The 27,314-nt window shown below is 44.2% G+C and overlaps 1 protein-coding gene across 5 annotated transcripts in view; it reads left to right on the top strand.

The window, feature by feature from the left end:
• Positions 1–27,314, top strand: part of LOC137560887 (NXPE family member 3-like) — a 144,629-nt gene that overhangs the window by 111,291 nt on the left and 6,024 nt on the right. For all 5 annotated transcript variants that reach the window (XM_068272045.1, XM_068272044.1, XM_068272048.1 and 2 more), the window contains 3 exons: positions 97–600; positions 7,014–7,234; positions 18,639–18,727. In XM_068272045.1, coding sequence (XP_068128146.1) covers positions 97–600; positions 7,014–7,234; positions 18,639–18,727 — 814 coding nt within the window. The remainder of the gene's footprint in view (positions 1–96; positions 601–7,013; positions 7,235–18,638; positions 18,728–27,314) is intronic.

The following is a 27,314-nucleotide window of genomic DNA, read 5'->3' as shown; positions in this document are numbered from 1 at the left end:
CAGTGCTGAATTGTAAAAAATTGCCTGGTCACCAGGGGGTGTAAGCCTGGGGTCTTCAAGAGGTTAATTAATTTATTTTCTATTTCCTTTTTTAAGTTCTTGTACAAGATATCCTTGAAAAAATGTCCAATTATACAAGTGATCCACCCATCTATACAAGCAACAACCTCTGAAATGAAATTCCAACAAGCAACCACCCATGGGTATGAAGAGTTTAGTGCATTGTTGAAGATGATTGAATGGCCTCTGCCTTCAGAAGATAGGACCATAGAGTATTCCACCCATCCAAAGACCTCTGGATATTTTTTACTCAATCCTCAGTCTACTTATGTAGTTGGACAACCACTTAAGGTTCTAATCACAGCCATTGATCACAAAGGTCGGCCAAAGAGCTATGGTGGGGATTTGTTTTTCGCTAAACTTCATTCTGCAAGCCTGAAAGCTGGAGTGAGTGGATCTGTTATGGACCACAAAAATGGTTCTTACACAGCAACATTGATTCCTCAATGGTCTGGAGAAACGGAGATCTCTGTCAAACTCATGCACTCCAGTGAGGCTATTGCAATTTTGCATCAGAAAAGGGACACACGACCAGATAAGGTAAAGTAGCTTAAATTTGGCTGATTTATACCTAAAAGTTATTCTTTATCAAAGAGAGTCTGTCATTCAATGAAAGAATGTCATAGGTCAAACATGAGCACTGGTCCTAGAAAGCCTTCACTGATCACTGTTTCTGATATTCAAACTCTCAATGAAAGAATTGGCACATAGGCATAGTCATGATTGGCCATTTTACCACCAAAATTTGCAAACCGAGAATTTGTGGCAAGCCCCATTTCCTTTAATAGCAGGCAAATATCAAAAACCTCCAGGGCATCTCTGCAGCCCAAATTTCTTTTAAAATGGTGTACAAATAGTACACAAACATGGACAGTGGCATGGCAGAGAGGGATAAAGGGCAAAAAGTTTCTCAATTTTTTTTTTTATTTTTTTACGCGGAGGCTTATTTAACTACTTTGGCCTCCTGGACGTACTAGCTACGCCCAGGAGGCCATGTGCGGGTCCGCGTGCTCCCGCGGCCGATCGCGCGCGTGTACGCGTGCTCCCGGCCACGGTTCGTTAGCCTGCTAATCAGTGAATCGGGCTATGGTGCCCGATCACTGATTCCTCTCCCCGCTGAAAAAGCGACAGCTTCTCTCGGAAGCTGTGCTTTTTCTGGCTGTAACGTCCCCCATACGTCGCTCTAAGCGTATGTTACGCTTAGAGTGACGTCATGTAAACAAACTCATGGCCGCCATCTTGTGGCCAAAAAGTAAAACTACAACTAAAAGTGAAAAAAATAAAACTCAAGACACATTTACATTATAAAACTATGGCTTACATCCCACCCTCCCAAAAATACCCAAATAAAATGTTTAATACAAAAAAACCCCCAAAAAATTACAATAAAAACAACAACATGTAAATATTTACCTAAGGGTCTAAACTTTTTAAATATCAATGTAAAGATGAAATATTTCTAAATGTTTTTATTTTAAACTTGTAAATAGTGATCATTGCAAAACGGAAAAAATGCACCTTTATTTCCAAATAAAATATTGTCGCCATACATTGTGATAGGGACATAATTTTAACGGTGTAATAACCGGGACATATGGGCAAATACAATACATGAGTTTTAATTATGGAGGCATGTATTATTTTAAAACTATAATGGCTGAAAACTGAGAAATAATGATTTTTTTCTGTTTTTTTCTTATTCTTCCTGTTAAAATGCATTTACAGTAAAGTGGCTCTTAGCAAAATGTACCCTCCAAAGAAAGCCTAATTGGTGGCGGAAAAAACAAGATATAGATCAGTTCATTGTGATAAGTAGTGATAAAGTTATAGGCTAATGAATGGGAGGTGAAAATTGCTCGGATGCATAAAGTGAAAACGACTGAAGGCTGAAGTGGTTAATGTGTGAGGCCCAGTGCACACCAAACCTGCTAGCAGATCGTCAAAACGCCAACGGTTTTGGGAGCAGAGGGCCGATATTTGCCGGGTGCACACTGAGCAGATTTTGTATGTGATCCGCCGGACGCATCCGCATCAGCATCCGCGTGGCTAATGTATCTCTATGGACTGGTGCACACTGGCGGTTTGAGGTGGAACTCCTTACCTCAACAGATCAGGACAGCTCCATCCCTGGACGTGTTTAAATCCAGACTGAAAACCCACCTGTTTAGTTTGGCATTTGCAGAAATATAACTTTTGTTGTGTGAAGACTTCATCCTACTAATTACTGAATCTGAGAGAGCCTAAGCGCTTTGAGTCCTATGGGAGAAAAGCGCTATAGAAATGTTATTGTATTGTATTGTATTGTATTAAGCAAACCGCAAACTTGCAGCAAGAGGCACGTTTGCGGCTTGCTAAAAACCTCAAACCGCCGGTGTGCACCAGCCCATTGAGTTACATTAGCCACGCGGATTTTCAAGCGGATGCGGCCGGCGGATCCGCCCAGTGTGCACTGGGCCTGAATGTCAAAAAGCACATGTAGTTTCTATTTTTTTTTTCAAATTAAGGTCTTTAGAATGGCTTTTGGGTTTACCTGCCTTGGGCCTCTTGCACACTGCACACGATTCCGATTCAGATTCCGCTTTTTAATCAGTTTTTACATCCGATTCAGATTCCGATTTGCAGTGTGCAGGGAGAAAACTGCAAATCAGAATCTGAATCGGATGTAAAAACTGATTAAAAAGCGGAATCTGAATCGGAATCGCGTGCAGTGTGCAAGAGGCCTAATACATTTTATATGCAGCCACTGTGTGAGATGACAAAAAAAATGTAGTTTCATTGATTTTAGTTTAATTACTCATCATTTAATTGCATGCACTGTTACATAGGTCATGGGAAAAGGTGGCATATGACGGCCTAAAATTTGACTTGCATCCACTGTATGAGAGGCCTAAAATATCTGACATTGGGCTTGATTCACTATGCGGTGCTAACCTACTTAGCACGTCTAAAGTCTTTAAGCGCACTAACCAGGGTGTTAAGTAGGTTAGCACCAGTTTTCTGAATCAGATCGCGCGCAAAGTCCTGTGCGCGCGCTAAGTCCCATAGGTTTTAATGGGTACTTTGCGCGGAGCGCCCTGCGCTCTGTGCAGTGCGCGCGTAAAGTTTTACGCGCATAAAGTTTTGCGCGCGAAAAGCTCGTTTAGACGTGCTAAGGGGGTTTTCACAGGCGTGCTAACAGTTAGCACCGCTTTGTGAATCAAGCCCCTTGTATATTAAAATTTTATATTTTTACTAATTTTTAAAAAAAAATTTCATGCGCCAGACAAATATTTTTGCATACTCCATAGTAAGTAGGAATAAATGACATACTGGGTGCTGAAGGTGGTGCAGGATAGCTGTCCATGTGGCCAAGGCGGGCCTGAGGCCTGCTGTAACAGGCAAGATTTTTAAGCATCTCACCATGCTTCCTAGCCTTTTCCTCCCTCCTTGAGACTTGGTCTCTCCCTCTGAACGCTCCTCCTCCTGTTCCTGAATCTTCTCTTGTGGACATCCATGGCACATCATCACCTCATCATCATGACCCTCATAGCTTACAGTTTCAAGCTCACAGTAGGCTGCAGCAGCAGGGACATCACACCTTGTAGGCCGGGAGACAGTCATGTGAGTGTTTCCCTTGTTCCTCTCCTTCATCAAATGCCAACGCTTGCACGTCACTTTTGTCCATCAATGCCTGGGAAAATATTCATTTGGAGGGGCTGCTGTGGTGGTGGAGGTAGTGTTGCAGTTGACTGAAGCAGAGGAGCAGGGATGCTCATCCGGATTACGGGTACCTGAACTACCCAGATAATCCAAACTTTTCCCACTATCCGAACGCGGATTCGGATTCCAGATATCTGTGTAAATCCGAATAGCACTATCCGAGTTAACTCGGATATCTATCTGAAAATCCGGAATCCATTTGGATACTTAGGTCGGATATCCGAATCCGGATACTGTAACCATGGAGATGACTCCATGGGCCTGATTCACAAAGCGGTGCTAACAGTTAGCACCCTGGTGAAAAGCCCTTTATCATGCCTAAACTCAGTTTAGGCATGATAAGTTTAGGTGTGATAAGTTTAGGTGTGATAAGTTTAGGCATGATAAGTTTAGGTGTGATAAGTTTAGGCATGATAAGTTTAAGCGCCAACTGCGTTAGCACCGCAGTGCACAGCTGATCAAAAGTTTTACGCTAGCAAAGACTGGTGCACTTTGTATAAAGTTTAATGGCGCTGCTTTGCGTGCGGGACTTTGCAAGCGGTCTAAACTTATCTAAACTTAGCATGCCTAAACTTATCACACCTAAACTTTTCATGCCTAAACTTATCACACCTAAACTGGCTTTTCACCAGAGTGGTGCAATGGTTATCATGCCTAAAGTCTCTAACTGGGTTAGCACCGCTTTGTGAATCGAGCCCCATGACTTCATTGAGCCAATCAGAGGGCCTCCCAGCCGAAGCCCTAGCAACCAATCACAGAAGAGAACCCTAGCCAGCCCCTCCTGATGTCCTTGAGCCCATCAGAGGGCTCCCAGCCTAAGCCTAGCAACCAATCACAGAAGGGAACCCTGGCCAGCCCCTTCTGTATATAAGGAGGGGTGCCTTGATGAGAAATGTTGTCCTTGCTTGTAACTGCTCACTGAGAGACATTCTCCAGTGCTGCTGGCCTGCAAGTGCTGTATACAGTGATAAACCTAAGGTTTTTGAGTGCTAAACACCTTCACTACATTATTGTTCCATTGTTTTTAGTTAGCTAGCTTGTTTTATTTCATTCAGTGACAGTCAGACTATGTGTACTGCAGCAAGTTAGGTCCTGTGTGTGCTGCTGGCCTGCTATTAGCCATAGCTACAGTATAAGTTAGGGAATAGGATTACTGTGTTATTGTATAGTTAGTACTGCAGTGCTAGTTAGTTGTTAGAGCAGTGTCAGTGTGACAGTTAGACAGTTAGTGTGCACTGTCTTCTACTCTGCTGTCTGTCATTCCGTGCTGATTTTCTTTAAAGTCCAACCCCGATTTTAATAAAGTACAAGTACCCCACATCATCTGGTGACATCATCACATATAAGTTGTACTATGTCTGCTGGCACTGGCAGCCGGGGAGGGGCAGCAAGGCCAAGAGGAGAGGGAGCAACATTACGGCCACCGTCAGTTCTGCCGCATCAGTGTCCTTTCCGCCGCTAGCCACTGGCCGTCCAGCTGTTAGGGGTAGTTACGCTGCAGAGGCGCCATTTTCCAGCTGATGGTGGATGAGCAGGCCACAACCAGCTCTACAACTGAGACCTTCACCCTCACCAGCACTCCTGTTCGCAGCAAGCTGGTGCTGGCAATGGTCGGACTCAGAGCACCAGAACCCCTCTCTGCCACTCCTGCCGACACTGAGACCTGTTCATGCAGTCAGTCCTCAGTGGCCTCCTCTGCTCCTCCACCGCTTTCAGTGCAAGGAAAAAACGTCGCCAGACCCTGTTGGACGAGTCTTTCCCTGTTGTTAGCAAGAGGGGGACATGAAGTGGCTGGGAATCCCTATGTCTGCCTTACCACCCTTTACCACCACCACAACCTCCTGATTGTTAACTATTACTAACTAAGCCTGGTTCACAATTTTTTTTACAGCCGTGGTAACAACGCTACATGCCACGTACACGGTACAATCTCCGGCATGCCCCTGGCACATGTTACACCTACTGCTGCTGCATTGCCCTGCTCCTGCTGCCTGTGCTGCTCCCACCGCCAGGGTGCCACAGGCCACTGCTGCTGATACCACCTACAGTATATTTAACCCAAAACACAATTGCTGTGTAATTTTTTTGAGGTGTCTGGGCTGAAAACTGTCATGTCCCAGTTGTGTGGTTGGACTTTGGACACAATGGGCTTGATTCACAAAGCAGTGCTAACCTACTTAGCACGTCTAAAGTCTTTAGACGCGCTAACCAGGGTGCTAAGTAGGTTAGCATCGGATTTCTCAATCAGATCGCGCGCTAAGTTTACGCGCGCTAAGTCCCATAGGCTTTAATGGGCACTTCGCGCGGAGCGCCCTGCGCTCTGTGCAGTACGCGCGTAAAGTTTTATGCGCATAAAGTTTTGCGCGCGTAAAGTTTTATGCACGAAAATCTTGTTTAGACGTGCTAAGGGGGTTTTCACAGGCGTGCTAACAGTTAGCACCGCTTTGTGAATCAAGCCCAATGTGGGCTGCACGACCGCTGTCTGGAACCTAGACCTAATGTTAATTTGCAACCATTTTTTTTTGTATTTTAACACCCCACATAATCAATTAGTGTTTTTCTTTAAAAAAAATGATGCTTCATGCATTACTTACTTTAAAAAAATGTTTTGGAAGCAATTTAAAGGCCACTTCTGGTTTTCTATCTAGATATCCAAATTAATTTGGATTTACCCGGATAATGGGTTCGGCTATCCAATTCTATTTGGCTACCGGAACGTTCGGATTCGGATATCCGATTCGGATCCGGATTTCTAGGTATCCGGATCCGAATCAATTTGGATTTTAAAAAGGGGTATCCGATCAGCCCTGTAGAGGAGGCTAAGGAGGAGGAGCGTATGGGAACATTGGCAGCAAAAGAGGTAGAAGAGGTGGGATGCTGATTGAGCCAGATACACCTCTTCTGCATATTGGGATTTTTTCTGCATAAAATCACATATGCCATGGCCCAGGATGACATATCACCGTTACCCCAAGTACCGCTATTGCTTTGGCCTGCCTCTGCCTGTTATGTTTGCTCAAAAGTGAGTAACCCGCCAAGGGTATTATTTATCATATATATATATTTGGAGTGACCCGGCTGGTGATCATGTCTGATTGGCCTTCCTGTCCCACCTGACTTCAGGATAAAGGGTGAAAGAAAACAGCACTATGGGAAAGTATAGGGCGGGTGTGAACGGTGATAGCATGTTTACTGTTACCTTCATTATCTCCTGCTATTTAAGGGTGAAATGTGTGCTTATTTTGGACACACAGGTCTTCTTCAAAGGCTACTATGAGCGAAATGGAAGACAAGAAGTTGTGGAATGCAATTTTGAGCTGCCTGGCCAGGATGTCTGTGAATATTACGAGCCGCGCTATGATGAAAAATGGGTGTGTAAGCGGCCAAAGCATCTACCATGCGACTCCTATCGGGATCACTCATCAGGAGGAAACCGGGATATTCTAAGCAAAGAGGAGCATGAGTTCTTCTCAGAGTAATTATTTATACAATCTATAACCAATAGCCCATTGTTTAGCTTATTGTAGATGCTCCCATCTTTTCAAAAGCCATGTGGGGGTTGATGCACGAAGCTGGGGTAATATTGTTGTGCATAGACATTGCATGCCATCACCGTTAGCACAATGTCAATATTCTTTTTGCATTCATTTTCGCAAAAATAATGTTACATTTGATTTCTGAGCGAAAATGTCATCGAAAATAAGTTTTGTTATTTATTTGTAAATTCTCAAGGTAAAAATATTTAGGTTTCTTGGTAAAAAAAAAAACAACAAAAAACTGGTTTTCCCGTTTGTTGCTGTAAAATATTGATTTTTTTGCAATTCTGCAAAAACTCGAATATACAAGTAATTTTTGTGAAAATTTTCTCAAAATCAGAAATAGCATTTTTGATGCAAAAATGACTTTGGCAAAAACTTGCTAGCAGCACATTCCAGTATTGTGAGCATTGTTAAGGTAAAATACATTAGTAACCCTGTTACCATAGCAACATCTGTGTTACTCAAGACCGCAGATCACGCTTATAGTGTAAATCGTGGTATCCTGCTGCCGGTAGTAACGGCAATATTGACGTGTGCCAGGGGCGTCGCCAGCCCCAAAGATCAGTGGCACGTGCCCTGTATCTATTCTGAGGTGCCCTGGATGTCCCTCATGCTGTCAGCTGGGGTGCCTCAATGGCAGGCATGCGGGGAGCTGTGGTGCATCAATTGGGGGTATGCTGGGTGCTACAAGATACAGTGGAAGGAGGCACTCCACAGGCAAGAATTTGCGTTCAGTTTTATTGCATGTCGATACACACTACATGTTTTTCGGGCTCCGCCCTTCATCAGGTGTAACCTCCTATCACCTCCACCTACAATTTATACTGTTGACCCCTCCCTCTAGGGGTGGGTCAATCTCTCCACGTGAACATACTATTTTATAATATATGCTTCTAACTTTCAATAGCAGCCTGTTACCTCACAGATTGCATAATGTCAAAATGCATATAATGATAATCCTATATATAATAAAAATAAAAAAATAACAAAATAAAAAATGGAAAAAGATAAACATAAAAACAAACTTAATCAGTTTGGCCTATCTGGACGAGCATCCTCATCCAGATAGGCACTGTTGCTGCCGCCGGCTGGTGCGAGTGATCGGGCGCGCCCCCACACGCGCTCCCGCCACCGGCCGCTAGCCCCCCGATCAGTGAATGGGAATATAATTCCCATTCACCGATCTAACTTCCCCGCAGAAATACTGACGCTTTCTATCCAGAGAGCGCGGTATTTCTGCCCCCAGGAAACTTCTCCCCAGCATTTTAGTTTTTTCACTGTAGCCATCTTGTGGCCAAATAGTGAACTGCACCCACATACATTTTTAATAAAAAAAATATTATTTTACATTTAAAATTAGCAATTTCCCTCCCACACCAAAAATTACCCACATACATTTTTTTAATAAAAAAAAATACAATTAAAAATAGTTACCCAAGGGTCTGAACTTTTTAAATATGCATGTCAAGAGAATATGTTATTATATTATTTAAAATTATAAGCTTATAAATAGTGATGGACGCAAATTGAAAAAATGCACCTTTATTTCTAAATAAAATATCGGCGCCATAAATTGTGATAGGGACATCGTTTAGATGGTGTAATAACCAGGACAGATGGGCAAATAAAATACATGAGTTTTAATTACGGTAGCATATATTAATTTCAAACTATAATGGCAAAAAACTGAGAAATAATGATTTTTTTTTTCATTTCTTTCTTAATCTTTCTGTTAAAATAGATTTAGAAAAAAATAATTCTTAGCAAAATGTACTACCCAAAGAAAGCCTAATTAGTGGCGGAAAAAAAAAGATATAGATCAATTCATTGTGATAAGTAGCAATAAAGTTATAGGCGAATGAATGGGAGGTGAACGTTGCTCGGATGCATGAGATTTTCGGCACTGCGGCGCTGAACCGGTTAAAAAGTACAGTCTCTTGCACAGGGCGCTACCACTCAAGGTCTACCCTGGATAAACAGATGAAGAGCTACGGTCAACTCATGAAAGTTCAATTATTTCCATCAGAATTCCCTTTGTGCTGCATTACAATAATCTGTCTGGTATCATTCGCAAAGCAGTGAGGAAATATTGGTCCATATTGCAAAATGACAGAGACTATGGGCATCTTTTTAAGGAATACCCAGAGGGAGGGGTCAACAGTATAAATTGTAGGTGGAGGTCGTAGGAGGTTACACCTGATGAAGGGTGGAGCCCGAAACATGTAGTGTATATCGACATGCAATAAAACAACGCAAGTTCTTGCCTGTGGAGTGCCTCCTTCCACTGTATCTTGTAGCACTGTGTGGAGCAGAGGTGATGTACCTGCCTGGAGGAGTTGCACTGGCAATTACTCTCCCAACTGAGGATTGAGCTAACAGAGTAAAGTTCAGTCAAGTAATTACTGGTATGCTGGGTGCTGTGGGAGCATGGGAGGAGGTTCATTAGAAGGTTAGGGAATTCTATGGGTGGACCTGATGGCAGGCCAGCCTGCCCAGCAGAAAGCCAATACAGCCGGCACAGAAACCAGGTAACTCTGCCTAGTTATGTTTACTGTAATTGAAACTGCATATTTATGTGATATGCTGCATTTTTGATTGATTTATTTTTTTGCATTAATGGAGAGGGCGGCTTCATCCAACATTTTGCAAGGCAGGCCTACTTCGACTGCTGTTAAGTTCGTGTAAATTTGACTCCACCCATGACAAAGCCCACATTCTAGTGCATGGCCACACCCATTTTCCATCTGGAGTCCCCAAAAGTGCCCCGGATCTGTTAGGATCCTAGCAACGCCCCTGCTGGGCGCTGTCTGCGCACAGCATTATTACTGCAGCTTTGTGCAGCAACCCTAGAGGCTCAATTTTTCTCCTGAATTTTCTCCTAAAACTTTTTTTTTATCTTCTCTTTAAAGAGAACCCGAGGTGGCCTTGTATTACGTTAGTGGGGCACAGAGGCTGGTTGGTCACACTAACACCAGCCTCTGTTGCCCCATCGTGTGTCTCAAAGACCCCCCTGCTCGCCGCTATACTCCCCGCAGTGCTGGCGACACGCAGCGCGTCGCCAGCACAATGTTTACTCTAGCGCTGTCTGTCAGCGCCGCTCCCACGCCTCCTCCGCATCGCCACTACCCGCTCTCGTCCCTTCCCTCCAATCAGCGGGAGGGAAGGGACGAGGGCGGGTAGCGGCGATGCGGAGGAGGCAGCGGAGCGGCGCTGACAGACAGCGCTAGAGTAAACATTGTGCTGGCGACACGCTGCGTGTCGCCAGCACTGCGGGGGTATAGCAGCGAGCAGGGGGGTCTTTGAGACACACGATGGGGCAACAGAGGCTGGTGTTAGTGTGACCAACCAGCCTCTGTGCCCCACTTACGTAATACAAGGCCACCTCGGGTTCTCTTTAAAATCACTTTTTGGCACTAGTAAAAGTGGTAGTTGTTGAAAAAGGTATGATACTTTCAAAATGATTTTGAGTATTTTCTTGTTTGTTGGTAGCTAGGGATGGCAATGCTTAGGAGAACTCATTGAGAAGCATGAGATAAGTTTGATCCGCTGATAGATTTGTAAGGGCCCATTTCCATTAGAAGCGGTGCGATGCAGCTACATAGCCGCATCACACCGCGTGTGCCCTGATCCTAATGCACGGCAATGGGACAGTTTCCGTTCTGTGCATTAGGCTTGATTCACTAAACCGTGATAACTCATATCACGGGCGCGCTAGCGTTTTCGTGATTACGTGCGAAAATGTACACCGAAAACGCTAGCACGATGTGGGTTATCGCGGTTAAGTGAATCAAGCCCATTGCGTGCGGAGCGATCCTCCACAGCCGCATCCGCCCGCCATCCCCTCCATACACTTCCGCATCTCCCGATGGGGAAGTGACACGGCCAGCAGCGGAAGTGACGCGATGCGGTGAGGTAGCCACATTCGCATCACTTTACAATGGAAAAGGGCCTTTAGGATCTGATTTGCTGGTTATAATCATGCATTAAATTAGAAAGGAAAGCAAATCAGAACCTTACGAATCTATCAAGTGATCACATGGCTTTCCATGAGTTCTTCTAAGCATTACCATACCTACTGGTGGCTTAAAAGAAGTTTTTTTTTGACAAGGTATGAAAACCTCACCTAGGAGAATAAGTTATGAGAAAAAGGAAATTGAATAGGGGCCTTAGAGCTTGATGACACAGCGCTAATATTGCTGTGCCTAGACACAATACATGGCAATATGACCCCTACTTCCACTAGTAAGTCCCCAAGTTATGCTGTTAGCCGACCCAGGGTATTCGAGTAGCACGACTGTTGCTATGGTAAAACGCATTATTGAGTGTTAGCATTAGTAACCTTGTTACCGTAGTAACCATTTGGCTTCTCGAGTACTGGGGCTTGCACCAATAGCATAGCTTGCTGTACTTACTGGTAGAAGTAGGGGTAATATTTTTGCATGCTGTTTGTGCACAGCAATGTTACCGATGTTATGTGCACCAAGCCCATAGTGACCAGTCTGCAGATTATTGCAACATTAAAAAATTATATCCCTAGTACAATGTATTGTGACAATATTTTATTTGGAAATAAAGGTGCATATTTTTTTTTTTAGTTTTACATCCTTCACTAATTTTTAGCCCAATATTTAATAATTATATGCCCTCTTGTCATAGATATTTTTTCCCCCTAAAGTCAGTAGGTGTATTTTACTATTTGGCCACAATATGTCCCTGCTGAGCAAAAATCCTACTGGCCTCGATTCCCTAACCTGCGCTAAGCCGGTTAGGAGGCCTTAAAGAGACACTGAAGCGGAAAAAAATATATGATATAATGAATTGGTTGTGTACTATGAATAATTACTAGAAGATTAGCACCAAAGAAAATATTCTCATATTTTTATTTTCAGGTGTATAGTGTTTTTTCTAACATTGCATCATTCTCTAATATGTGCAGATTACACAACACTCTGCATTCAAAATGATTCTTTCAGAGCAGTCTGTGAACTAATGACCTCTCCTCTGGCAGAGAAAAAGTAAAAAATTAACTAACAGTTGAGATAATAAAAGTCAGAAAACAGCCCTCACCACGACTTTGAAAGTCGTAGAGCTTAATGGCTTTTTTGTATAGAGATAACAACTGGAGTTTCTTAAATCTTCCTGTACTGGAAACAATTAGACTGATGTATCTGATCTTAATGTTTTATTTCTTAGCTGTACTACACATACAAATCATAATATCATAATTTTTTTTCGCTTCAGTGTCTCTTTAAGAGCTAGTGGGTGCAAACCACAGTGCGGTGGGACAGTAATAGTGCGTGGTGCGATGTTATCATCGCACCCGCTGCCCTGTAAATGACCCATCGGGTGCCCCCAAAATGGCACATCAATGCGCCGTTTCGGAGGCACCCGATGCGCCATTTTCATTGCACCGGCTGCTCCGTTTGCAGGGCAACGGTTGCAACGATAACGTCGCACCGTGCACTGTCCCGATGCGCTGCGTGTGATGTGGGTGGTCCTGTGTGCGAAGTAGCTCTGTGCGGCCATTAGTGCGCGCAGAGCTACTTAAGGGGCACTTAAAGGCTTTTCACAGCGCCGCTAACACTTAGCGCCGCTTTGTAAATCAAGCCCTTTCCATGCTGCATAGGATACAAAGGGCATGATTCACAAAAGCACGTTAAGTTTTAGCACGCCAGTGAAAAGCCACTTAGCTTGTTCAAACTGGCTCTTCACACGCTAATATACGGGTAAGAGTTTATGCTCGTAAATTTACACGCAACACTTTGCGTGCAAAATCAGCCACTTTGCGTGCTAAGTAGCATCATAAGCAGACTTAGCACGCAATGGGCTTGATTCACAAAGCGGTGCTAACCTACTTAGCACGTCTAAAGTCTTTAGACGCGCTAACCAGGGTGCTAAGTAGGTTAGCACCGGACTTCTCAATCAGATCGCGCGCTAACTTTGCGTGCGCAAAGTTTTACGCGCGTAAAGTTTTATGCGCGCTAAGTCCCATAGGCTTTAATGGGCACTTCGCGCGGAGCGCCCTGCGCTCTGTGCAGTACGCGCGTAAAGTTTTATGCGCATAAAGTTTTGCGCGCGTAAAGTTTTATGCGCGAAAAGCTTGTTTAGACGTGCTAAGGGGGTTTTCACAGGCGTGCTAACAGTTAGCACCGCTTTGTGAATCAAGCCCAAAGTCATGGCTTATCACGCGAAAGGAGCTTAGTGCGCAGCGCCGTACACATGCACTGCGTAACGCCATACGTGTGCTAAAATAGCACGCAAACAGCAACAGCTTTGTCCGTGCAAACTACTTAGCACCCAAGTTTGCACGTGCAAAGCCTTAACACGTGCTAACTGAGTTAGCACTGGTTAGTGAATCAAGCCCAATGACCTCAATTCACTAAGCTTTACCAAACACTTTATTGAACGTTTAATAATTTACCTCATGAGTAAAATCTAATTTTGAATTCACTGAGGTGTTATAGATTTATCGAACATTTTATCGATAAAACATTCAAGAAATATATAACATCTTAGTGAATTCAAAATACGCTTTTACCCATGCGGTACATTATCAAAGGTTTGATAAAGTGTTTGATAAAGCTTAGTGAATTGAGGCCAATGTGTTGTTACATTGTAACTAAGGAAGTGACGCAGGATTCCATTGGAAACGTGTGATCACAGTGCCGGCGGGGATATTAATGAATGGGAACTTTGTTACCATTCATAAATTTACCGATGGGGTGGTGGAAACCGGCAGAAATCATGGCGGGAGATGGCTCTATGTAAGAATAAACACTGTTTTTGAACAAACACATTGTTTATTCTCGGCAGTAATGTATGGATTGGCACATGCAGCCAATTTCACCCTGCTATCGGTAACAGCGGGATCACGGGCAGCTGCCTGCAGGATCGCCTGCAAACCCCCCAAACTGCAGGGACATGACTAGCGCGTCCCTGCGGCTCTAGCAGCTGCTGCTGCGGATGTGAAGCTCACGTCTGCGCGGCATAGATGGTTAAGTGGCCTCCTCTGTAGTTATTTTCATATGCAGATAATTAACAACCTGTCTTTAACTTTAAAATTTTGTAGTTATTTTAAGGATTGAAATGTTAACTTTATAGTCTAGATCTCTCCTTTAACCTCCTTGGCGGTATGAAAAATACCGCCAGGAGGGAGCGCAGCAGTTTTTTTTTAAATTTTTTTTTTTTTTATCATGTAGCGAGCCGAGGGCTCGCTACATGATAGCCGCTGCTGAGCGGCATCCCCCCGCCCGCTTCGATCGCCTTCGGCGATCTCCGATCAGGAAATCCCGTTCATAGAACGGGATTTCCTGGAGGGCTTCCCCCGTCGCCATGGCGACGGGGCGGGATGACGTCACCGACGTCACTGACGTCGGGACGTCATTGGGAGTCCCGGGCCACCCCTCGGCGCTGCCTGGCACTGATTGGCCAGGCAGCGCTGGGGTCTGGAGGGGGGGGGGGGGCCCGCGCCGCAGCAGATAGCGGCGATCGGGCAGGGGCCGGCGGCGATCAGAGTGCTGGCGCAGCTAGCAAAGTGCTAGCTGCGTCCAGCAAAGCAAAAATTATGAAAATCGGCCCAGCAGGGCCTGAGCGGCACCCTCCGGCGGCTTACCCCGTGTCACACACGGGGTTACCGCCAAGGAGGTTAAGAAGCACTATGGTGAAAATTTTTAGATTAAAAAATATGTGAAAACATAGACAAATAAGAAATATGTTTTTTTCCAGAGTAAAATGAGCCATGAATTACTTTTCTCCTATGTCGCTGTCACTTACAGTAGGTAGTAGAAATCTGACAGAAGCGACAGGTTTTGGACTAGTCCTTTAAACAGCAAACTTGGCTCTCCAGCTGTTAAGGGACTAAAAGTCCCACAATGCATTCTGGAAGTGTGACAGCCACAGTCATGATTTATAAAGGCAAATGCATTGTGGGACTTGTAGTTCCTTAACAGCGGGAGAGACAAGTTTGCAGATCACTGGACTAGTCCATCTCTTCATAGGGGAATCTCAGCAAGGCTTTTATTTTTTTGTATTATATTCCCTAAAAAAGGATTTAAACAACTATGCTGACCAGCTTCCCTGCTCACTACACAGTTTTTTGGCAGTTAGACAGAGCAGCTGCCATTCACTAAGTGCTTTTGAAAACAAATAAATCCCTGAGAACCCCCCCCCCCTCCCATCAATAGATGGACTAGTCCAAAACCTGTCGCTTCTGTCAGATTTCTACTACCTACTGTAAGATACAGCAACATAGGAGAAAAGTAATTTATGTCTCATTTTACTCTGGAAAAGCATACTTCTTATTTGTTTATGTTTGCACATATTTTACATTTTACAATTTTTTGCCATGGTGCCCCTTTAACTTAAAGGACTTACAAGGCCAAATTATTAAAAAAAAAGTTAAAAAAGTGAAGTACCTGCATCTCTTTAAAAAACACGGAGGACGCCATCCACGCCCTCCGTGTCATTCCGCCGGGTCCCTGCCGCTCAATAGACCCCCCGGCCTGTCACGACCGCAGGGCCCGGGTCGGGCTCTCCTGCCTCTGCCAATATGGCCGCCGGAGCTGGCCGCGGCTGCGCAGGCTGCACCTGCTGCGTGTGCAGCTGCGCAGCTCTAGGGCCAACCACCCGATCCACGCTACAGTAGGCCTTAGAGCTGCGCAGCCGCACTCGCAGCAGGTGCGGACTGCACAGCCGCGGCCAGCTCCGGCGGCCATATTGGCAGAGGCAGGAGAGCCCGACCCAGGCCCTGCGGTCGTGACAGGGCGGGGGGTCTATTAAGAGGCGGGGACCCGGCAGAATGACACGGAGGGCGCGGATGGCGTCCTCCGTGTCTTTTAAAGAGATGCAGGTACTTCACTTTTTAAACTTTTTTTTTAATAATTTGGCCTCGTAAGTCAGAAGAGTTAGGTTTACTACATGCCTTATCACCATGGTGATAATTTATTACAGACAGGAGATAAGCTTAGTGAATTGAGGCGAAGTGTACAGTGGAAGAGGATGTCCGTGAAGTTTATTTATATTTTTTCTTTGCTATTTTGTTTTGTATGTAATGTTATTGTTAATTTTCTTATTTGGAACTTCAATTGAATTTGATATCCTGATGTTTAATAAAGTATATATATATTTCCTACTAATATTACAAATGGGAAAGTTTGGATGTTTGGATGTTTGTTACTCGATCACGCAAAAATGGCTGAACATATTTGAATGAAATTTGGCACACACATAGTACAAAACCTGGAATAACATATAGGATAATATTTTTATCCCCATAACCAAAAAGTGGGCAGAGACAAAAGCAAATTTCACTGGGGAAATGTAAACTGCAGACATTCTTACACTGTTAATGGTAGGGTTCTCAAACTTTGCACAGTTGGTCACTGGGTGACTGGGATTAATATTCAGAAAAGTGGGTGGAGCCTATAAAAGGAAATCAAAAATCACCTATTGATTTTCAAGGGGAAAATGTCATTGCTGCCATTCTTTCTAATGGCACAAGCCCCAAAACCGGTTACAGTTGATCATTGGGTGACTGGGGTTCAAATTCAGAAAAGGGGGTGGAGTCACAAACAGCCAATCAGATTTGTTTCATTTCAATGCAAATTATTAATGCCAAAGACCGCAAAGCTCACATACTTGGTCATTGAGTAATTGTGTTTTAGGATTAGGAAAAGTGGGCACAGCCAACTCCAGCCAAATACATAATCGGACAATGCCGGGTCATCAGTAGGCGGAGACAAATACACATTTCACTGGGAAAATGTAAATAGCAGCCATTCTTGCACTGTTAATATTAAGGTTCTCAAACTTTGCACAATTGGTCACTGGGTGACTGGGATTAATATTCAGAAAAGTGGGTGGAGCCTATAAAAGCCAATCAATTTGCACCTATTGATTTTCAAGGGGGATATGTAATTGCTGCCATTCTTGCACTGTTAATGGCACAAACCTCAAACTTGAAACAGTTGGTCATTGGGTGACTGGAGTTTAATTTGAGAAAAGGGGGTGGGCCACAAACAGCAAATCTGATTTGTTTCATTTTAATGTAAATTATTGATGCCAAAGACTGCAAAGCTCACAAACTAGGTCATTGAGTAATTGAGTAATTGTGCGTTAGGGTTCAGAAAAGTGGGCACAGCCAACACCAGCCAAATACATAATCGGGCATCGCCGGGTCATAAGTGGGCGGAGACAAATACAAATTTCACTGGGAAAATGTAAACAGCAGCCATTCTTACACTGTTAATGGTAGGGTTCTCAAACTTTGCGCAGTTGGTTACTGGGTGACTGGGATTAACAATCAGAAAAGTGGGTGGAACATAAAAAAGCCAATCAAAATTCACCTATTGATATTAAAGGGGAATATTTCTTTGCTGCCATTCTTGTGCTGTTAATGGCACAAGTCTCATACCTGGTACAGTTTGTCATTGGGTGATTGGGGTTCAAATTCAGAAAAGAAGTAGAGCCACAAAAAAAATCTAATTTGTTTAATTTCAATGAAAATTATTGATGCCAAAGACCGCAAAGCTCACAAACTTGGTCATTGAGTAATTGTGTGTTAGGGTTAGACAAAGTGGGCGGAGCCAACACCAGCCAAATACATACCTGGGCAATGCCAGGACATCAGTGAGCGGAGAAAAATACAAATTTTACTGGGTAAATGTAAACTGCAGTCATTCTTACACTGTTAATGGAAGAGTTCTCAAACTTTGCACAGTTGGTCACTGGGTGCCTGAGCTTAATATTCAGGGAAGTGGGTGGAGCCTACAAAAGCCAATCAAAATCCACCTTTTCAAGGGGAATATTTAGTTGCTGCCATTCTTGCACTGTTATTGGCACACGCCTCAAACCTGGTACAGTTGATCATTGGGTGACTAGTGTTCAAATTCAGAAAAGGGGTGTAGCCACAAACAGCCAATCAGATTTGTTTCATTTCAATGCAAATTATTGATGCCAAAGACCGCAAAGCTCACAAACTAGGTGATTGAGTAATTGTGTGTTACGGTTAGAAAAAGTGGGCAGAGCCAACAACAGCCAAAGATATAACCGGGCAACGCCGGGCAATCAGCTGATATATATATATATATATGTTAAATTAACTTCCTGTTCCTGTTGATCTTGAATGTCCTTATTCTAGGTTGCATTACATTTCCATACAAACCAGAATTATTAGTGCCTTGTTGATCTCATTGAACAGCTCCTGGCAGCGCTTGCAGAGACCAACACTGCTTATTGGAGTATTACTACCTGCCACATCTACATCCACAGCGGTGGGACAGACAAACAGATAAAGCAATGATATTTAATGTTAATCCAATTATTTTAAATGTGATTTTTCAGGCCACTGCGTGATAAAGAAGTTCCATCCACTCTCGGGAAGTTCCACGTCCTTCCACAAAAGAATGCCAAGAATGTCACAGTCGCAAATGGTAAGGTTTTTTTTTTTTTTTTTTAAAGCGATGAGCAAAAAATGCCAATATTCTTTTTTGCATTAATTTTTCCCAAAAATTATGTTAAATTCCTTTTTCAAGCGAAAATGGCATTTAAAATAAGTTTTGATAATGGTTACATTTTTCACAAACGTTTGTGGTAAAAATATTGATTTTTCTTTTTTGCAGTAATCATTTTAATGGTAAAACTATGGTTTTTGTCCTTTTTGCAAATTATCGTAGTCATGTTTTTGTGAATTTTTTTCACAGCTACAGTTTTTTTTTCTAGTTAATTTGTCTGACTGCTTAATAGGTTTGGTCAGAATTTCCAAATACCAAATCAGACAGAATCCTGAATTCCGCCTAGTCATTTTGAATTTCATATGGAATTCAGCAGAATTTGAAAAAATCACTACACATCTGTGGAATTTCCAACAGATTTCTGGAGACGCCACAAAGGCCTGGATCTTGGGGGGCTGCGGCCCAAGGGCAGACCTGGACATGAAAGAGCTATTGCTACAAATGAAAGAGGAGGCTGAAAATAGGGAGAAACACATAAAAAAAGAGAAATTGATGTTCATGAAAGAGAGGGGGCGGCACATGAAATGAGAGGGGGCTGCTGTACATGGATGATACACATGCAATAGGAGGCTGCTCATGTAATGGGGGGGGGAGGGCTGCTGTACATGGATGAAACACATGGAAGAGGGGACTGCACATGGAATGAGAGGGGGCTGCTGTACATGGATGATACACATGGAAGAGGAGGCTGCACATGGAATGGGAGGGGGCTGCTGTACATGGATGTTATATATAAAAGAGGGGGATGCACATGGAATGGAATGGGGTTGCTGTACATGGATGATACACATGGAAGAGGGGGCTGCGCATGGAATGGGAGGGGCTGTTGTACATGGATGATACACATGGAAGAGGAGGCTGCACATGGAATGGGAGGGGGCTGCTGTACATGGATGATACACATGGAAGAGGGGGCTGCACATGGGATGGGAGGGGCTGCTGTACATGGATGTTACACATGAAAGAGGGGGATGCACAAGGAATGGGATGGGGTTGCTGTACATGGATGATACACATGGAAGAGGAGGCTGCACATGGGATGGGAGGGGGCTGCTGTACATGGATGATACACATGGAAGAGGGGACTGCACATGTAATGAAAGGGGGCTGCTGTACATGGATGATACACATGGAATAGGGGGCTGCACATGGAATGAGAGGGGGCTGCTGTACATGGATGATACACATGCAATAGGGGGCTGCTCATGTAATGGGAGGGGGCTGCTGTACATAGATGATACACGTGGAAGAGGGGGCTGCGCATGGGATAGGAGGGGGCTGCTGTACTTGGATGATACACATGCAGTAGGGGGCTCCACATGGAATGGGGGGTTCCAGACATAGATGATACACATGGAAGAGTGGGCTGCACATGGAATGGGGGGGCTGCTGTACATGGATGATACACATGGAAGAGGGGGCTGCACATGGAATGGGAGGGACTGCTGTACATGGATGATACACATGGAAGAGGGGGCTGCACATGGAATGGGAGGGGCTGCTGTACATGAATGATGCACATGGAATAGGGGGCTGCACACGGGATGGGGAGGGCTGCTGTACATGGATGATACACATGGAAAAGGGGGCTGCATGTGAGATGGGGAGGGCTGCTGTACATGGATGATACACGTGGAAGAGGGGGCTGCACATGGAATGGGGAGGGCTGCTGTATATGGATGTTACACATGGAAGTGGGGGCTGCACATGGAATGGGAGGAGGCTATAGTACATGGATGATACACATGGAAGAGAGGGCTGCACATGGACTGGGAGGAGCTGCTGTACATGGATGATACACATGGAAGAGGGGGCTGCACATGGAATGGGGGGGGGGTGATGTACATAGATGATACACATGGGGGAGGAGTATGCACATGGAATAGTAGGGGCACTGTTCCACACCAAAGGGGAGCCACAACATACTCGGCCTAGGGGCACACAACATATAAATCTGGCCTTGTTAATATTCGAAGGGCTATTGTAAGGGAATATGGTAGATTAAGAAAGGGGTTGCTTTTGCTGTTAGTCTTTTAGGAAGGGTGTTCTTTGGGAGGGGGCATCATGCTAGATGTTAACAAAGGGAATTTGCTTTGGGAAAGGAAGGGGGGGGGGGGTGGCCAGGACCTACTATATAATTTAGAGGAGACTGGTTGAATTGCAGACAACGGACCACAGAGATCATCTCTGCAATGGGGAGAGAGGTGAGCTAGGAGGAGACGGAAGGACCAGTAAGACCACCAAAGAAATATGTAATGGAAAGGAGGGCTCTAGACCAGCAGGAAAATACAGAAGGAAAATAGCGAACTATAAAACCACCAGAGAAATCAACATAGGCATCACTATCAGTAGGCAAAGAACAAATACTGTATAAGGAGGCACAGAGCAGTGACCACTATATAGGGGCACAAAGTCTGCTATGTGGGGGAAAAGCACAGGGGTCACTAGAAAGGGACACTGCACAGGGAGATCTGTATGAAGTACAGCATGAAAGCTACTCAGGGACACACAGCATAGAGGCTGGTACCCTCTTTCCCTGAAAATAAGACCTACTCTGAAAATAAGCCCTAGCTAGAATTTTCAGCATTCTTGAAATATAAGCCCTACCCCGAAAATAAGCCCTAGTGGAAGTTAAAGCGGAAGAAGAGGCAGCCAGCAAGCGGGGACATAGCGATGCAGTGCCGATTGGGCACTGGTCCTGTCTTCCCAGCACACAGCAAGGTTATCAGCTGTGTGCAGGGAAGGCAGGGCTGGTGCCTGATAAGTACAGTAGCATACCTTCAAATCCATCAACATCATAGTACAAAGGAACAGGAAATGTTCTGCTGGGAGACACTTCCTGATAGAAATATAAGACATCCCCTGAAAATAAGCCCTAGCACATCTTTTAGAGCAAAAATTAATATAAGACACTGTCTTATTTTCGGGGAAAGACGGTATATATGAGGGCATTATAAGACGTACACTATAGGGAGTAATATATTGGCCAGGCAATTTAATAAGGACAACTAAAAGGGAGACACATTGGCCCATAGGCAAATTCACTTTTTATCCTAAGTTTTCTCCTACGTGATATTTTTACAACTTGTCATAAAATGCCTTTTAAGTCACCAGCAAGCAAGAAAATACTCAAAATACATTTGATAGAACTTTTTCACCAACTTTTAGTTTATAGAGAAGTTGAAAATTATCTCCTAGGAAATAAGACGTAAAGAAGAAAAGGAGGTGAAAAAGAAAATGAATTACATATGGGCCCTGGGGCTGTATGCAATTCACTTTTCTCCTAGGAGATACTTTTTCATTTTCTATTTAAAATAACTTTTCAGTACTTTTCAACTAAAAAAGTACCAAAGGGTTGGTGAAAATGTATTATCAAAATTATTTTGAGTATTTACTTGCTTGCTGGTGGTTTAAAAAAGGTATTTTACTGACAATTTTAAAAATATCACCTAGGAGAAAAAGCTGGTTGAAAAAAAAATGTGAATGTGGGCCCTGGAGTGGAACCATAATAGTGGGGATGTCATTGGACCAAAAATATGCAATAATACAATAAAAATGCTCACTTTTGTGACCACACCCTCTTTCTACAATAATGTAATATCCAAATACTCTGCCTAATAAAACTTTCTTCCTTATTTTATGTTAAAACATGCTTTAAATATTGTCACAGCTGAAATATAAAAACACACAATAACCAAAAAAGGGTATTGTTTCAAAATGAGATATTTTTTCAGCATACATTGTACTAGCAACATAATTTGAGTTTTGTGTTAGACAGAATAAACAGCTTAACCACTTCAAGTGAACCTTCAGACTAAAAATCGACTCAGTAGCACTGAAAGAGTGGCTGGATGGTGTAATGGTTAAGGGCTCTGCCTCTGACACAGGTGCCCAGGGTTTGAATCTCGGCTCTGCCTGTTCAGTAAGCCAGCACCTATTCAGTAGGAGACCTTAGGCAAGTTTCCCTAACTCTGCTACTGCCTATAGAGCGCGCCCTTGTGGCTGCAGCTCTGGCGCTTTGAGTCCACCAGGAGAAAAGCTTGATATAAATGTTATTTGTCTTGTCTTGAAAAGACTTGGTGTTTCTTTAACAGTTTCACAGCATCAGAACTTTGTTTCTCTTATCCAAGCCTCATTTTTAGCTGCACAGAAGAAAACTGCCTGGGCTTTTTTCCCCTGATGCTGTGCAAAGCATGATGGGATTTCTGATGTTGTTGCTCTCGTTCTGCTGTTTTGGTGCAATTTTTTTTTACATTTTGAATTTGACATTTGAAGCCTAGCGTGCGCAGCTGGGAGGGGTTATCAGGACACAGGACAGTTGGAACTGTGTCTCCTGCTCCTTGTCACCTCCTTTCAACCAAAAAGATGGCTGCCCCCATGACAAAGATGGCAGCCCCCATGAATCACAAACATTTGCCTGTTCTTTTAAAACAGGGTGGGTAAAAAATTATATTACCCATCTATTCTAATTAACATAACTAATGTAACTTAATGACAGTATGTTTGTTTAGGCTGAAGTTCCCCTTTCAGGACCACAGGCTTTACCCCCCCCCCCCCTAAAGACCAGACTATGCTTTGTGAAATAGGCCACTGCAGCTGTAAGGCCTCACTGCAGGGCCGCACAACACAGCACACTAGTGATCCCCCCCCCCTTTTCTCCCCACCAACAGAGCTGTCTGTTGGTGGGGTCTGATTGCTCCCCCAGACGTTTGTTTGTTTTGTAATATATATTTATGTGCTTTATTTTTTATTAAATTTGTGTATTTATTTATTTTTTAATCCCTCTCCCTCCCCCCGCCAGCCAATCCCCGTGATCATCTGTCATAGGCTTCAGCCTACGACAGCCGATCACCCCTGAGCACACAGAGGGGACAGCCTTGTCACACAGCTGTCCCCAGTAGAGCGCTGCTGTAGATCACAGTGTTGTACAGGTTAATTAGACAGCGGTTTCGCCGTCTAACAGTCTCCGAGCGGCGGTCACCACTGGGAGACTGAAGACTCCACTCCGCCTACTAAGCAGAAGATGCGCACAATCTCCTGCAAACTGCAGCCCCAGGACTTTACGCCGATCGGTGTTAGGCAGTTCTGGGGCTGCCGCTGTGGCCACGCCCATCGGCGTGACACGGTCATTAGGTAGTTAATATAATGTTTTTATCTACAACTCTTTTATTATTAAAACTATATTGGGTGAAAACCGATAAATATTTTTTTTTTATTCTAAAATATATATACAGTTGATATAAGTTAGGGTCATAGGTAGCAATGAGTGAAAATGCCAATATTCTTTTTGCACTAAATCTCACAACAATAGTGGTGAATTTGACTTTCCAGCAAAAATGCCATTGAAAAAATGTTTTGCACTAAGTTTGTGATTCACGAATCTTTTGTGAACGTGTGCGCAAAAAGAAACAATTTTCATGGTGAACATAGATTTTTTACAATTCTTTGAATTTTTCCCGTATTGCAAAAATACAATGTATTTTTTGCTAATATTTTCTCAAAATTGAAAATAAAATTTTAGATGCGAAAATGACTTTGCCGAAAATTTGAATGTAACACCAGTCATAGGTAACGTTAAAGTAATTGCTACGTTCATAGAGACTTAGCCAAAACATCCATGACTGGTCCATAGAGATGGCCCGAACCTCCGATTTTAGGTTCACGAACCGGGTTTGCGAATTTCCACAAAAGGGTCGGTTCGCGAACCGCAATAGACTTCAATGGGGATGCGAACTTTGAAAACTAGAAACATTTATTCTGGCCACAAAAGTGATGGAAAAGATGTTTCAAGGGGTCTAACACCTGGAGGGGGGTATGGCGGAGTGGGATACATGCCAAAAGTCCCGGGAAAAATCTGGATTTGACGCAAAGCAGCGTTTTAAGGGCAGAAATCACATTGAATGCTAAATTGCAGGACTAAAGTGCTTTAAATCATCTTGCATGTGTATACATCAATCAGAGAGTGTAATTAGAGTACTGCTTCACACTGACACACCAAACTCACTGTGTAACGCACCGCAAACAGCTGTTTGCGTAGTGACGGCCATGCTGGACTGGTGCGCACCATGGCCAGAGTGCAGGCCGTGGCGGTGTTCAACTAAAAATCTGAGCACATATGGGTTCTCAGGCCGCCTTAATATGCAAAGTATCAAAATTTATTATAAATAAGTCAAAGACATACAGTAACTCAAATGATCACAAAGGGAACAAAGCACACATGATTCATAACTAAAATTGCGTAAGCAAAGCTACATTCTGGCCATCAATCAGCCACCATGATAGATGTGTCAGCTTGATAATGCATGGAGGAATTACCCATTCACACATCCCAAGCATGCCGCGCTTCCACACTGGTGCCATGCAGTATTGGTTGAATATGGTGGGGGCCCCCCCCCTCCTCATGCGGACAATAGTTCAAATTCCTGTTATAATCCACCTCAGCCGATTAGTAAGTAGACATAGGGGCTGACAGAAGTAAATTCTCCCGAAGATAATGCAGTTCGTATGTTTGTCAGTGAGGAATAAAGGATGGGTCTCACCACATGATGTCACTGATGCCCATCCTGCTCTCCTGGAGCTCGTGTTCTTATTCCATGTACCACTGTGGGGTCACCTGATGGATAGAAGGCCGCGTCTCGGCCTGTACTCCCCAGCGATTTAAGTGCCCGGTCCTGGCAGTCTAGTTAGCTGCTTCATCCGTAAGGCATGCGAACGTGACGGGACGCCACTCCATGTGTTCACCAACGCGGAAGCACAGCCGAGGGATCAGGCTGCGTGGCTCCGCCCACCGACGTTTCGCGTCACTTGCGACGCTTCATCAGGGTGTGGCTTCTGTGTACGCAAAAGCTGATTAAAAACAGTTCATAGAGCCCGCCTCCTCTCTACGCTCTCGCCGTGATTCACTATACAGCGTGCGCTGGGATGGGCTGACGGCCCTATATGGGCGCATTGATTTCGAATCGGTATTTTTCCTACAAGACAGACACCGTAACCCCATCATAATAAAGGCCGTGGCGGTGTTCAAACCCATATGGTCGCCGGGATGTGGTAGCTCAATGAACAGTGAACAGTGACTGTCCAGCTGATCAAATTTGGTCTGTCCACAATGAAGCAACAACCTTATTATTTTCTTGTATGTAGGTAGGCATAGGTAGGTGCCCCAGTATAGGTAGGTAGGCATAGGTAGGTGTCCCAGTATAGGTAGGTAGGCATAGGTAGGTGCCCCAATAGTTAGCTAGGCATAGGTAGGAGTCCCAGTATAGGTAGGTAGGCATAGGTAGGTGCCCCAGTATAGGTAGGTAGGCATAGGTAGGAGTCCCAGTATAGGTAGGTAGGCATAGGTAGGTGTCCCAGAATAGGTAGATATGCATAGGTAGGTGCCCCAGTAGTTAGCTAGGCATAGGTAGGAGTCCCAGTATAGGTAAGTAGGCATAGTTAGGTGCCCCAGTATAGGTAGGTACTAGGTAGGCATAGGTAGGAGTCCCAGTATAGGTAGGTAGGCATAGGTAGGAGTCCCAGTATAATAATCTGAATAATAATAATAATAATCTGAACATTTGTATAGCGCTTTTCTCCTGTCAGACTCAAAGCGCTCAAGAGCTGCAGCCACTGGGATGCGCTCAAGAGGCCACCCTGCAGTGTTAGGGAGTCTTGCCTTTAACTCCTTACTGAATAGGTACTTGACCTAGCCAGGATTTGAACTCTGGTCTCCCACATCAAAGGCGGAGCCCTTAACCAGTACACTATCCAGCCACCAGTAGATAGGCATATGTAGGTGTCCCAGTATAGATAGAGAGGCATAGGTAGGTGTCCCAGTATAGGTAGATAGGCATAGGTAGGTGCCCCAGTAGTTAGCTAGGCATAGGTAGGAGTCCCAGTATAGGTAGGTAGGCATAGGTAGGTGCCCCAGTAGTTAGCTAGGCATAGGTAGACGTCCCAGTATAGGTAGGTAGGCATAGGTAGGTGCCCTAGTATAGGTAGGTAGGTAGGTATAGGTAGGTGCCCCCGTATAGGTAAGTAGGTGCCCCAGTAGGTAGGTAGGCATAGGTAGTTAGGCAGGGCCTGGCTGGCACAGTAATAGCAATTACCAAGGTCCAGCTGAAACAGATAGGGCTGTAATGCAGTGTCAGTGGGCAACACAAAAAAACCACACAAAAAAACCCAACACATCAGGAGAACATTAGCTCTCAAAATAGCTGTTGTGGGGTGCTATTTTAGCAATAACAATCAGCCAAGAGAAAGTTAACAAGCCTACAAGAGCCTAACTAATCTTTCTCTATGAGAGTCTGCCAACAGCTGTCCCTTCACTAATTACTGCAGGTACATGAGTGAGTGTAATAGCCAGCGCTGCCTGCTTTATATAAGGGGGGAGTGGCTCCAGGAGAGAGTGTAGCCTAATTGGCTACAATGTGCCTGCTGACTGTGATAGGGGGTCAAAGTTGACCCTAATGGCGCACTATGGGGGCGAACCGAACTTCCGCAAAAGTTTGCCTTCACTGGCAAACGC

This window comes from Hyperolius riggenbachi, chromosome 3, assembly GCF_040937935.1.
Source record: "Hyperolius riggenbachi isolate aHypRig1 chromosome 3, aHypRig1.pri, whole genome shotgun sequence".
Classification (NCBI taxonomy): Eukaryota; Metazoa; Chordata; class Amphibia; order Anura; family Hyperoliidae; genus Hyperolius; species Hyperolius riggenbachi.
Note: the sequence above shows the minus strand (reverse complement) of the source record. Positions and strands in the feature narration are given on the sequence as shown.